Source organism: Triticum dicoccoides, chromosome 7A, assembly GCF_002162155.2.
Source record: "Triticum dicoccoides isolate Atlit2015 ecotype Zavitan chromosome 7A, WEW_v2.0, whole genome shotgun sequence".
NCBI lineage: Eukaryota > Viridiplantae > Streptophyta > Magnoliopsida > Poales > Poaceae > Triticum > Triticum dicoccoides.
This window is the reverse complement of record NC_041392.1, coordinates 717,919,088-717,932,995: the sequence shown is the minus strand read 5'-3', so window position 1 is coordinate 717,932,995 and position 13,908 is coordinate 717,919,088. Positions and strand designations below refer to the sequence as shown.

Below are 13,908 nucleotides of genomic sequence, written 5' to 3'. Positions count from 1 at the left end.
TGAAATCCCAATTTCAGCTCTTGGAACATCTCATATGTTCTATGGCGTTCAAAACGTCATTGGAATCCTGATTCTAAGCCGTAAAGTATGGTGCACTAAACTATCAAGTAGTCATCAGGATGTGTCTGTCAGGTGTTCACAACATCCACAGACGACGTTGTAGGGGTTTGCACATCGAGCGGTGCATCAAAGACGTAAGCCTTCTGTGTAGCAGTGAGGACACTCCTCGGACTACGGACCTAGTCCGCATCATTGCTTACAATATCTTTCAACTTAATCTTTCTCTAGGAACGTATTGAAATAGGTAGCTACAACGTGAGCTATTTATCTACAACATATTTACAAAGACAATTTAGACTGTGTTCATGATAATTGAGTTCATCTAATCAAATTATTTAATGAACTCCCACTCAGATAGACATCCCTCTAGTCATCTAAGTGAAACATGATCCAAATCGACTAGGCCGTGTCCGATCATCACGTGAGACGGACTAGTCATCAACGGTGAACATCTCATGTTGATCGTATCTTCTATACGACTCATGTTCGACCTTTCGGTCTTCTGTGTTCCGAGGCCATGTCTGTACATGCTAGGCTCGTCAAGTCAAGCTAAGTGTTTCGCATGTGTCCCGAGGCCATGTCTGTACATGCTAGGCTCGTCAACACCCGTTGTATTCGAACGTTAAAATCTATCACACCCGATCATCACGTGGTGCTTCGAAACAACGAACCTTCGCAACGGTGCACATTTAGGGGGAACACTTTTCTTGAAATTTTAGTGAGGGATCATCTTATTTAAGCTACCGTCGTTCTAAGCAAATAAGATGTAAAACATGATAAACATTACATGCAATCAAATAGTGACATGATATGGCCAATATCATTTTGCTCCTTTTGATCTCCATCTTCGGGGCTCCATGATCATCGTTGTCACCGGCATGACACCATGATCTCCATCATCATGATCTCCATCATCGTATCTTCTTGAAGTTGTCTCATCATCTATTACTTCTACTACTATGGCTAATGCTTTAGCAATAAAGTAAAGTAATTACATGACGTTTAAATTGACACGCAGGTCATAAATAAATTAAGACAACTCCTATGGCTCCTGCCGGTTGTCATACTCATCGACATGCAAGTCGTGATTCCTATTACAAGAACATGATCAATCTCATACATCACATATCATTCATCACATCCTTTTGGCCATATCACATCACACGGCATATGCTGCAAAAACAAGTTAGATGTCCTCTAATTGTTGTTGCAAGTTTTTTTTTACGTGGCTGCTATAGGTTTCTAGCAAGAACGTTTCTTACCTACGCGAAAACCACAACGTGATATGCCAATTTCTATTTACCCTTCATAAGGACCCTTTTCATCGAATCCGATCCGACTAAAGTGGGAGAGATAGACACCCGCTAGCCACCTTATGCAACTAGTGCATGTCAGTCGGTGGAACCAGTCTCACATAAGCATACGTGTAAGGTCGGTCCGGGCCGCTTCATCCCACAATGTCGCCGAATCAAGATAAGACTAGTAACGGCAAGTAAATTGACAATATCGACGCCCACAACTGCTTTGTGTTCTACTCATGCATAGAAACTACGCATAGACCTAGCTCATGATGCCCCTGTTGGCGATCGTAGCAGAAATTTAAAAAATTTCTACGCATCACCAAGATCAATCTATGGAGTAATCTAGCAACGAAGGGAAGGAGAGTGCATCTACATACCCTTGTAGATCGCTAAGCGGAAGCGTTCAAGTGAACGGGGTTGATGGAGTCGTACTCGTCGTGATCCAAATCACCGATGATCCTAGCGCCGAACGGACGGCACCTCCGTGTTCAACACACGTACGGAATGGAGACGTCTCCCACGCCTTGATCCAGCAAGGAGGAGGGAGAGGTTGAGGAAGAGAGTCCAACAGCAGCACGACGGCGTGGTGGTGATGGAGTGGCAGTTCTTCGGCAGGGCTTCGCCAAGCTCACACGGAGGAGGAGAGGTATTGGAGGGGAGGGGCTGCGCCAGGTTCAAGGGTGTGGCCGCCCTCCCACCCCTCCACTATTTATAGGTGGGGAGAGAGGGGGGCCGGCCCCCCTAGATCCCATCTAGGGTTGGGGGCGGCGGCCAAGGGGGGGAGGAGTGCCTCCCAAGTCAAGTGGAGGCACTCCCCCTTAGGGTTTCCCCTCTCCCATGCGCATGGGCCTTGGGCGGGCTGGTGCCCCTGGCCCATTAAGGTTAGGGCGCCCCCCTACAGCCCATGCTGCTGTATTGGACGTGGTGGAACATTTTCCGGACCTCCGGACGTGGTGGCAATATAAGGATTTTCAATGCAATTCACCGCACAATACATATAGATTTCTTCTAGATCAATATCGAGGAATTTCTCAAGGTTATATTCTGGAATATGCTTAGTTTGACGTTTCATTTCTTCATAACCCAAAAGAAAACTAAGTTCATTATGATATGCAAGGGAAATCAAGTCACCACAATTTTTGGACATGATTCGATCATGAAACATTTTGCATTTGATATTTAAATGACCCTGTTCATTGCAAAGTTCACAAGTATGGCTAAGATATTTTAAATTTTCAGCACTAACATCTAGCCTTTCTTGCAACTATTTAGTTTCCAAATACTTATGCCTCTTGCAGAATCTATTTTCTCTAATTGGTGTGTACTTGCAAACTCTATGCACTCCACAAAAATCGACATGCTTATAAGAGATATTTTCATCATAACTAGTAAAATCATCATTAGTACTATGGATATTCAAAGAGTTCATACTAATAACATTGCAATCATGCCCATCATTCAAATATTTAGTGCCAAACATTCTATAGACTTCTTCTTCTAGCACTTGAGCACAATTTTCCTTTCCATCATTCTCACAAAAGATATTAAAAAGATGAAGCGTATGAGGCAAACTCAATTCCATTTTTTGTAGTTTTCTTTTATAAACTAAACTAGTGATAAAACAAGAAACAAAAAGATTCGATTGCAAGATCTAAAGATATACCTTCAAGCGCTAACCTCCCCGGCAACGGCGCCGGAAAAGAGCTTGATGTCTACTACACAACCTTCTTCTTGTAGATGTTGTTGGGCCTCCAAGTGCAGAGGTTTGTAGGACAGTAGCAAATTTCCCTCAAGTGGATGACCTAATGTTTATCAATCCGTGGGAGGCGTAGGATGAAGATGGTCTCTCTCAAACAACCCTGCAACCAAATAACAAAGAGTCTCTTATGTCCCCAACACACCCAATGCAATGGTAAATTGTATAGGTGCACTAGTTCGACAAAGAGATGGTGATACAAGTGCAATATGGATAGTAGATAATGGTTTTTGTAATCTGAAAATATAAAAACAGCAAGGTAAATAATGATAAAAGTGAGCGCAAACGGTATTGCAATGCGTTGAAACAACGCCTAGGGTTCATACTTTCACTAGTGCAAGTTCTCTCAACAATAATAACATAATTGGATCATATAACTATCCCTCAACACGCAACAAAGAGTCACTCCGAAGTCACTAATAGCGGAGAGCAAACGAAGAGATTATGGTGGGGTACGAAACCACCTCAAAGTTATCCTTTCTGATCAATCTATTCAAGAGTCCGTAGTAAAATAACATGAAGCTATTCTTTCCGTTTGATCTATCATAGAGTTCGTACTAGAATAACACCTTAAGACACTGTGATGGCCTGGCTTATTAGGGATGAAAGACTACTCATATCAATAAGGAATTCCTTCTTTTCCAGGAGCCCATTCGGACAGAACTCCAAAGTTAAGCGTGCTCAGCTTGGAGTAGTGTCAGGATGGGTGACCGACTAGGAAGTTGCTCCCGGGTGCGCATGAGTGAGTACAAAGTGCGCAGAAAAGACTAGTATTGATCTGTGGGGCCAGTCTAGATCCCGCCAGGAGTAACGACCACCAGCGGGTGTGTCCGGGGCATTACAAGTTGGTATCAGAGCCGACCCTCGCGGTTACACGGATGGTTGCGGACAGGTGCGTGGTCATGTTGTTCTTGACGTTTGTGACCCGTCGTGGCACACGACATGGCACATGTACTGGACTGGAAGCACAGACGTATGTGCCAAGAGGGAACGTTCCTGTGGCCCGACGAGGACGTCGGTTCCTTTGAGTGGGGGTGTATGTGATGGCCTGGCTTATCAGGGATGAAAGACTACTCATATCAATAAGGAATTCCTTCTTTTCCGGGAGACCATTCGGACTGAACTCCAAAGTTAAGCGTGCTCAGCTTGGAGTAGTGTCAGGATGGGTGACCGGCTGGGAAATTGCTCCCGCGTGTGCATGAGTGAGGACAAAGTGTGCAGAAAAGACTAGTATTGATCTATGGGGCCAGTCTAGATCCCGCCAGGAGTAATGACCACCGGCGGGTGTGTCCGGGGCGTTACAACACAAATCAACCAAAACCCTAATGTCACCTAGATACTCCAATGTCACCTAGATACTCCAATGTCACCTCAAGTATCCGTGGGTATGATTATACGATATGCATCACACAATCTCAGATTCATCTATTCAACCAACACAAAGTACTTCAAAGAGTGCCCCAAAGTTTCTACCAGAGAGTCAAGACGAAAACGTGTGCCAACCCCTATGCATAAGTTCACGAGGTCGCGGAACAGATAAGCATGTGCAAGACATACATCAAGTGTTCTCAAATCCTTAAAGACTCAATCCGATAAGATAACTTCAAAGGGAAAACTCAATCTATTACAAGAGAGTATAGGGGGAGAAACATCATAAGATCCAACTATAATAGCAAATCTCGCGATACATCAAGATCGTCCCACCTCAAGAACACGAGAGAGAGATAGATCAAACACATAGCTACTGGTACATGCCTTCAGCCCCGAGGGAGAACTACTCCCTCCTTGTCATGGAGAGCGCCGGGATGATGAAGATGGCCATCGGAGAGGGATTCCCCCCTCCGGCAGGGTGCCGGAACGGGTCTAGATTGGTTTTCGGTGGCTACGGAGGATTCTGGCGGCGGAACACCCGATCTATTCTGCTCTTCGATGTTTCTAGGGTATATTGATATATATATATAGGCGAAAGAAGTCGGTCAGGGGAGCCACGAGGGGACCATGAGGGTGGGGGGCACGCCCAGGGGGCAGGCGCGCCTCCCTGCCTTGTGGCCACCTCGAAGCTTCCCTGACGTAAATCCAAGTCTCCTGGATTGCTTCCGTTCCAAAAATAACTTTCCCGAAGGTTTCATTTCGTTTGGACTCCGTTTGATATTCCTTTTCTTCGAAACACTGAAATAGGCAAGAAAACAGCAATTTGGGTTGGGCCTCTGGTTAATAGGTTAGTCCCAAAAATTATATAAAAGTGTATAATAAAGCCCATAAACATCCAAAACAGATAATATAATAGCATGGAACAATAAAAAATTATAGATATGTTGGAGACGTATCAATTGACAACCCCTTTATCGCATTGGTTGCAAGGTTCTTATTTGTTTGTGCGGGTACGAGGGACTTGCGTGTAGTCTCCTACTGGATTGATACCTTGGTTCTCAAATACTGAGGGAAATACTTACACTACTTTGCTGCATCACCCTTTCCTCTTCAAGGAAAAACCAACGAATGCTCAAGAGGTAGCAAGAAGGATTTCTGGCGCTGTTGCCGGGGAGATCTACGCACAAGTCAAGACATACAAAGTACCCATCACAAACTCTTATCCCTCACATTATATTATTTGCCATTTGCCTCTCGTTTTCCTCTCCCCCACTTCACCCTTGCCGTTTTATTCGCCCTCTTTTCCGTTCGCCTCTTTTCCATTCGTCTCTTTTCGCTTGCTCCTTGTGTGCTTGTGTGTTGGATTGTTTGCCGCGACGGCTTTACCAAAAAGCATTGATCCTCACCTTAGAAGGTTGGAAGAAATTGAAAACAACGTTCGAATTTTTATGTCCTTGTAGTTTGAGCATAATAATTTCTTCAGAAACGAGCTTAAAGAACAAAAAAGTTTTATGGGGTACATGAATAAAGAGCTCGATGATATGTCTAAAGAATTTTATGGTTTGAAATCTTAGTTCGCTCAGCTTGAAAATTTAATAGCCCAAATTTCGGATAAGCCGGCCACCTTAGTTAATAAGATGGTTGCCAAACCGAAAGAGCTAGAGGATAATAAGGACGAAGATCTAAAAGTGATTGATGTGTCTCCTATTAAATCCTTGTTTTGCAATATGAATCTTGATAATGATGGGACTAGAGATGAGTCAACTTTAGTTAAAAGGCGTCCCAATGATTCGGAGTTTTTAGATCTTGATGCAAAAATAGGTAAAAGTGGGATTGAAGAGGTCAAAACTTTACATAGCAATGAACCCACTATTTTGGATTTCAAGGAATTTAATTATGATAATTTCTCTTTGATAGATTGTATTTCCTTGTTGCAATCTGTGCTAAATTCTCCTCATGCTTATGATCAAAATAAAGCTTTTACCAAACATATTGTTGATGCCTTAATGCAATCCTATGAAGAAAAGCTTGAATTAGAAGTCTCTATCCCTAGAAAACTTTATGATGAGTGGGAACCTACTATTAAAACTAAAATTAAAGATCATGAATGCTATGCTTTATGTGATTTGGGTGCTAGTGTTTCGACGATTCCAAAAATTGTGTGTGATTTGTTAGGTTTCCGTGAATTTGATGATTGTTCTTTAAATTTGCATCTTGCGGATTCCACTTTTAAGAAACCTATGGGAAGGATTATTGATGTTTTTATTGTTGAAAATAGGAATTATGTGCCCGTAGATTTCATTGTTATTGATATATATTGCAATCCTACAAGTCCTATTATTCTTGGAAGACCTTTCCTTAGAACGATTGGTGCAATTTTTGATATGAAAGAAGGAAATATTAGATTCCAATTTCCATTAAGGAAAGGCATGGAACACTTTCCTAGGAAGAAAATTAAATTACCTTATGAATCTATTATGAGAGCCACTTATGGATTGCATACCAAAGATGACAATACCTAAATCTCTTCTTTTTTTATGCCTAGCTAGGGGCGTTAAACGATAGCGCTTGTTGGGAGGCAACCAAATTTTATTTTTGTTTCTTGTTTTTTGTTCCTGTTTAGTAATAAATAATTCATCTAGCTTCTGTTTAGATGTGGTTTTATGTTTTTAATTAGTGTCTGTGCCAAGTAGAACCTTTGGGAAGACTTGGGGGAAGTCTTTGCGATCTTGCTGTAAAAAACAGAAACTTTAGCACTCACGAGATTTGCTGCCATTTTTTACTGGGGAGTGTGATTAGGTTGATTATTTTTGAAGATGATTAATAGACAAATTCCTCATGTACGCCAATTTATTTCAGAATTTTTGGGGTTACAGAAGTATTCGAAACCTACAGATTACGACAGACTGTTCTGTTTTTGACAGATTCTGTTTTTCGTGTGTTGTTTGCTTATTTTGATGAATCTATGGCTAGTATCGGGGGGTATGAACCATAGAAAAGTTGGAATACAGTAGGTTTAACACCAATATAAATAAAGAATGAGTTCATTACAGTACCTTGAAGTGGTGGTTTGTTTTCTTATACTAACGGAGCTCATGAGTTTTTCCGTTGAGTTTTGTGTTGTGAAGTTTTCAAGTTTTGGGTAAAGATTTTATGGATTTTGGAATAAGGAGTGGCAAGAGCCTAAGCTTGGGGATTCCCAAGGCAACCCAGGGTAAAATTCAAGGACAACCAAAAGCCTAAGCTTGGGGATGCCCCGGAAGGTATTCCCTCTTTCGTCTTCGTCCATCGGTAACTTTACTTGAGGCTATATTTTTATTCACCACATGATATGTGTTTTACTTGGAGCGTCTTGTATGATTTGAGTCTTTGATTTTTAGTTTACCACAATCATTCTTGCTGTACACACCTTTTGGAGAGACACACATGAATCGGAATTTATTGGAATACTCTATGTGCTTCACTTATATCTTTTGAGCTAGATAATTTTGCTCTAGTGCTTCACTTATATCTTCTAAGAACACGGTGGTGGTTTTATTTTATAGAAATTATTGATCTCCCATGCTTCACTTATATTATTTTGAGAGTCTTATAGAACATCATGGTAATTTGCTTTGGCTATAAAATTAGTCCTAGTATGATAGGCATCCAAGATGAATATAATAAAAACTTTCATAAAAAGTGCATTGAATACTATGAGAAGTTTGATACTTGATGGTTGTTTTGAGATATGAATATGGTGATATTAGAGTCATGCTAGTTGAGTAGTTGTGAATTTGAGAAATACTTGTTCTAAAGTTTGTGATTCCCGTAGCATGCACGTATGGTGAACCGTTATGTGATGAAGTCGGAGCATGATTTATTTATTCATTGTCTTCCTTATGAGTGGCGGTCGGGGACGAGCGATAGTCTTTTCCTACCAATCTATCCCCTAGAAGCATGCATGTAGTACTTTGTTTCGATAACTAATAGATTTTTGCAATAAGTATGTGAGTTCTTTATGACTAATGTTGAGTTCATGGATTATACGCACTCTCACCCTTCCACCATTGCTAGCCTCTCTAATACCGTGCACCTTTCGCCGGTACCATACACCCACCATATACCTTTATCAAAACAGCCACCATACCTACCTATTATGGCATTTCCATAGCCATTCCGAGATATATTGCCATGCAACTTTTCACCGTTCCGTTTGTTATGACACGTTTCATCATTGTCATATTGCTTTGCATGATCATGTAGTTGACATCGTATTTGTGGCAAAGCCACTTTTATAATTCTTTCATACATGTCACTCTTGATTTATTGCATATCCCAGTACACTGCCGGAGGCATTCACATAGAGTCATAATTGGTTCTAGTATCGAGTTGTAATTTTGGAGTTGTAAGTAAATAAAAGTGTGGGATAAGACTCCGGACAAAAAATAAAAAAAAGGAAAAAAAGAGGCCATAAAAAAGGAGAAAAGACCCAAATAAAAAAAGAAAAAATGAGAAAAAAAGAGAGAAGGGACAATGTTACTATCATTTTACCACACTTGTGCTTCAAAGTAGCACCATGATCTTCATGATAGAGAGTCTCCTATGTTGTCACTTTCATATACTAGTGGGAATTTTACATTATAGAACTTGGCTTGTATATTCCAATGATGGGCTTCCTCAAAATGCCCTAGGTCTTCGTGAGCAAGCGAGTTGGATGCACACCCACTTAGTTTCTTTTGTTGAGCTTTCATACACTTATAGCTCTAGTGCATCCATTGCATGGCAATCCCTACTCACTCACATTAATATCTATTGATGGGCATCTCCATAACCCGTTGATACGCCTAGTTGATGTGAGACTATCTTCTTCTTTTTTTGTCTTCTCCACAACCACCATTCTATTCCACCTATAGTGCTATATCTGTGGCTCACGCTCATGTATTGCGTGAAGATTGAAAAAGTTTGAGAACGTCAAAAGTATGAAACAATTGCTTGGCTTGTCATCGGGGTTGTGGATGATTAAATACTTTGTGTGATGAAGATAGTGCATAGCCAGACTATATGACTTTGTAGAGATAACTTTCTTTGGCCATGTTATTTTGAGAAGACACGGTTGCTTTGTTAGTATGCTTGAAGTATTATTATGTTTATGTCAATATTAAACTTTTGTCTTGAATCTTTCGAATCTGAACGTTCATGCCACAATAAAGAAAATTACATTGAGAATTATGTTAGGTAGTATTCCACATCAAAAATTCTGTTTTAATCATTTAACTACTTGAGAACGAGCACGAATTAAGCTTGGGGATGCTTGATATGTCTCCAACGTATCTATAATTTTTGATTGTTCCATGCTATTATATTATTTATTTTGGATGTTTAATGGGCTTTAATATACCTTTTTATATTATTTTTGGGACTAACCTGTTATCCGAAGGCCCAGTGCAAATTGCTATTTTTTGCCTATTTCAGTGTTTCGCAGAAAAGGAATACCAAACGGAATCCAAACGGAATGAATCCTTCGGGAGAGTTATTTTTGGAAAAAACGTGATCCAGGAGACTTGGAGTGGACGTCAAGAAAGAAGCGAGGAGGCCACGAGGCAGGAGGGCGCGCCCCCCACTGTCGTGGGCCCCTCGCAGCTCCATCGACCTACTTCTTCCTCCTATATATACACATATACCCCGAAAACATCTAGGGCACCACAAAACCCTATTTCCACCGTCGCAACCTTCTGTACCCGTGAGATCCCATCTTTGGGCCTTTTCCGGCGCTCCGCCGGAGGGGGAATCGATCACGGTGGGCTTCTACATCAACACCATAGCGTCTCCGATGATGTGTGAGTAGTTTACCACAGACCTTCGGTTTCATAGTTATTAGCTAGATGGCTTCTTCTCTCTCTTTGGATCTCAATACAAAGTTCTCCTCGATTCTCTTGAAGATTTAATCGATATAATTCTTTTTGTGGTGTGTTTGTCAAGATCCGATGAATTATGGGTTTATGATCAAGATTATCTATGAACAATATTTGATTTTCTCTGAATTTTTTTATGCATGATTTAATATCTTTGCAAGTCTCTTCGAATTATCAGTTTGGTTTGGCCTACTAGATTGATCTTTCTTGCAATGGAAGAAGTGCTTAGCTTTGGGTTCAATCTTGCGGTGTCCTTTCCCAGTGACAACAGGGGCAGCAAGGCACGTATTGTATTGTTTCCATCGAGGATAAAAAGATGGGGTTTATATCATATTGCTTGAGTTTATCCCTCTACATCATGTCATCTTGCCTAATGCGTTACTCTGTTCTTATGAACTTAATACTCTAGATGCATGCTGGATAGCGGTTGATGTGTGGAGTAATAGTAGTAGATGCAGAATCGTTTCGGTCTACTTATCACGGACGTGATGCCTATATACATGATCATGCCTAGATATTCTCATAACTATCTGCTTTTCTATCAATTGCTCGACAGTAATTTGTTCACCCACCGTAGAATTTGTTATCTTGAGAGAAGTCACTAGTGAAACGTATGGCCCCCGGGTCTATTCTCCGTCATATTAATCTCTAGTAACTAGCCATTTCTGTCACCGTTTATTTTGCAATCTTTATTTTCCAATCTATACAACAAAAATACCAAAAATATTTATCTTATTATTTTTATCAGATCTCACTTTTGTAAGTGGTCGTGAAGGAATTGACAACCCCTTTATCGCGTTGGTTGCAAGGTTCTTATTTGTTTGTGCATGCACGAGAGACTTGCGTGTAGTCTCCTACTGGATTGATATCTTGGTTCTCAAAAATTGAGGAAAATACTTACGCTACTTTGCTGCATCACCCTTTCCTCTTTAAGGAAAAACCAACGCATGCTCAAGAGGTAGCAAGGGACGCGGGGGTCAGACAGCAAGAACTTAGAACTGGGAAACGCATATGCATGTGAGCAGAGGAACAAGGAGTTCATAGGCATGAAGGGGCCCCTCGAAATGGTTCTATAAGGGCAGTTTGGAAAAAATAATCTTCTAGTGAAAAGACGTCCTACCAATCTGCTAGTGCCTTGTGGCTCTGGAAAATACTGACGGATGTGGCTACCAAACGTTCCATTTTCAAGATGTTGGTAGGAACACCACTTACTTTTATTGAACGGGCTCAAGAGCGAGCAACTTGCATCGTTACCTTGTTGAAGACGTTGCCTACTTGTTGTTATGCTGGTCTTCGTTGATTTCGGCAACCGGGATGAAAATTCTTGTCCAAATTGTCTTGGTTCGGATGTGGCGATGATGGCACAAGGATGTTTATCCCTTCTTGAAGGCGGTGCTGCGGAATAAGCTGCCTTAGTCATACATGTTAATTCAATATCTTGAAATATTTTGGTTGTAGTTGCATTTGTTCTGTGCTTTGCTTAATAATTAATAATGATGATTGTGTGCATCACAAAGTTGCAGAGGCCGGGGGTTTTGACCTCCTTTTTGAAAAAAGAAAAGGCAGTTTCTAATGGGTGTAAAAATAGCTTAGCCGCCGATATTTTACAACCATTCAAAGATTTGAACACCTGGTCTCTTACTGCTGATAAAAATTACTCCCTCTGTCTCATAATACAAGAACGTTTTTGACACTACACTTATATTACGGGACAGAGGGAGTACTTATTTAAACCTTTCTATAACCAGTTGACCTTATATGAGATGAACTTTCCCTTTAAGTTTCTTTCAAAGTTAAAACTCCTCTGAAAATCAAAGTGCTTCTATGGCTGGCTCTTCGAAACAGTATTCTTATTAAATATAATCTATTGAAGAGGAGATGGAATGGTAATACGTGTTGTGTCTTTTGTGGTCGTGATGAGGCTATTGAGCACTTATTTCTACACTGCTCTCAGTTGCCAGGTTTGTGTGGAGCTTACTACAATGTTCATTCAATTTGCAAGTACCTCCTGATAATGTGAAAACTTTATTTTCTTCTTGGCTTGCGCAGTTTAGCAAAGATAAGAATATGCGTGTTTCCTCTTTTGTCTGTTTGGTTCGCTTTCGTTATAAGACCACTAATGGTTTCTATAAATAGAAATCGGGGGGTAACCCTTCCTTCATTGTTGGAAGGTTCTCTTGATTAAAGATATTTTACAAAGTCAAATGCAATGGTAACGACAAGCTGCCAGACACACCGAAAATTCAGGTATTATAAGGCCTATTTGGTATCACCCTGCAACATAAATTCCACTCATTCTGAACCGAAAAAGGATAATGCAGTATTCGCAAAAATAAGTGAAGGGGGGAGTGGCGAAGTGGAGAAGGTGAAGAGATTGAACATCGGTTCTGAATCCCGCTATATTTCCATTCAAATCACCAACAACTGTAACGCCGTTATATATATAATCTATATATTTACAGAAACTAGCCAAACATATATGATGATAGAAAACACATATACAAGATATATACGATCGAATCGACGAGCCGGAAGAAGAAGAAGAAGGCAAAAGCCAAAGAATACCTACTCTCACCCTGTGCAAACCAAACCTCTCCTCTCTCTCACTCTCACTCTCTCTCTCTCTCTCTAACTAAACGAAAGAGTCGTTCTACCCAGCCCATCTATCACATCCAGGTCCCTCACCATCTCACGCCCGGAGGTCGAGCCCCGCCCGAACTCCCTCGCCGGCGAGCTGCCATGGCTCCGGCACAAGTCCCAGCTCCGGTGCGCCTTGTTCCCCTTGCCGGGCCGAGGCTCGGAGCTCTTGCTCCGGCCGTAGCTCCTCGTCCGCTTGAAGCTCAGGTGGTCCAGCGTCTCGCGGTCAGAGTCCGACAGCGGGCTAGGGCACGTGCTGCCATGGCTGTTGTTCATCGGCGACGTGTTGTGCCTAGTGGCGTCTGCTTCATGAGGCGGCGGTTCTGACAACGACGGTCCTCCCTTGCGGGACCGAGACCGTTCCCGCCTTGACGACTTGTTGTGCCCGTAGCCTCGGCTCTTCACCTGGAGCACCAGGTGGTGGAGCAGCACCACCAGCTCCAGCAAGTGCTCCTCCGTCTTGGCCTTGTCGGCGTGGTGCAGCGTCTGCACCCGGGTCACGCTGTGCCGGGAGCCCGATTTCTCGTCCATGTCACTCCTGTTACATCATTAAGTCAGGCCATGTAAGCAAATGAATGTATAAGCAATATTGTCGACGAAATTCAATGGTCATGATATTTGTGGAGACTGGGGACTAACCCGAAGTTTGCCCACTCGCCGACCCACCCGAACCCTTGATGTGCTCTGGTAAAAGTACAGAAACCGTGAGTTTTGGAAAGAGGGACGAAAACAACATGATCATTTAAATCAGATTTTTATTTTGTTTGTGAATAAGCATCAGAAATCAGAAGGATCGGGGTACCTTGTTGTATTTTCTGCTATTGGCAGCAGCCAGCGAAGGGTTTTCTGCATTTCGGCTTTGATTTGAGATACAGAACGCTGCAGAGAA

General features: G+C 41.7%; 1 protein-coding gene across 2 annotated transcripts in view; it reads right to left on the bottom strand.

The window, feature by feature from the left end:
- Positions 1-12,763: 12,763 nt before the first annotated feature.
- The window catches only part of LOC119331095 (protein PSK SIMULATOR 1-like), a 6,622-nt gene continuing 5,477 nt past the window's right edge, over positions 12,764-13,908 (bottom strand). For both annotated transcript variants that reach the window (XM_037604273.1, XM_037604272.1), the window contains exons 10-12: positions 13,822-13,898; positions 13,659-13,703; positions 12,764-13,557 (exon numbers count right to left, since the gene is read on the bottom strand). In XM_037604273.1, coding sequence (XP_037460170.1) covers positions 13,011-13,557; positions 13,659-13,703; positions 13,822-13,898 — 669 coding nt within the window. In that variant the 3' untranslated portion in view covers positions 12,764-13,010. The remainder of the gene's footprint in view (positions 13,558-13,658; positions 13,704-13,821; positions 13,899-13,908) is intronic.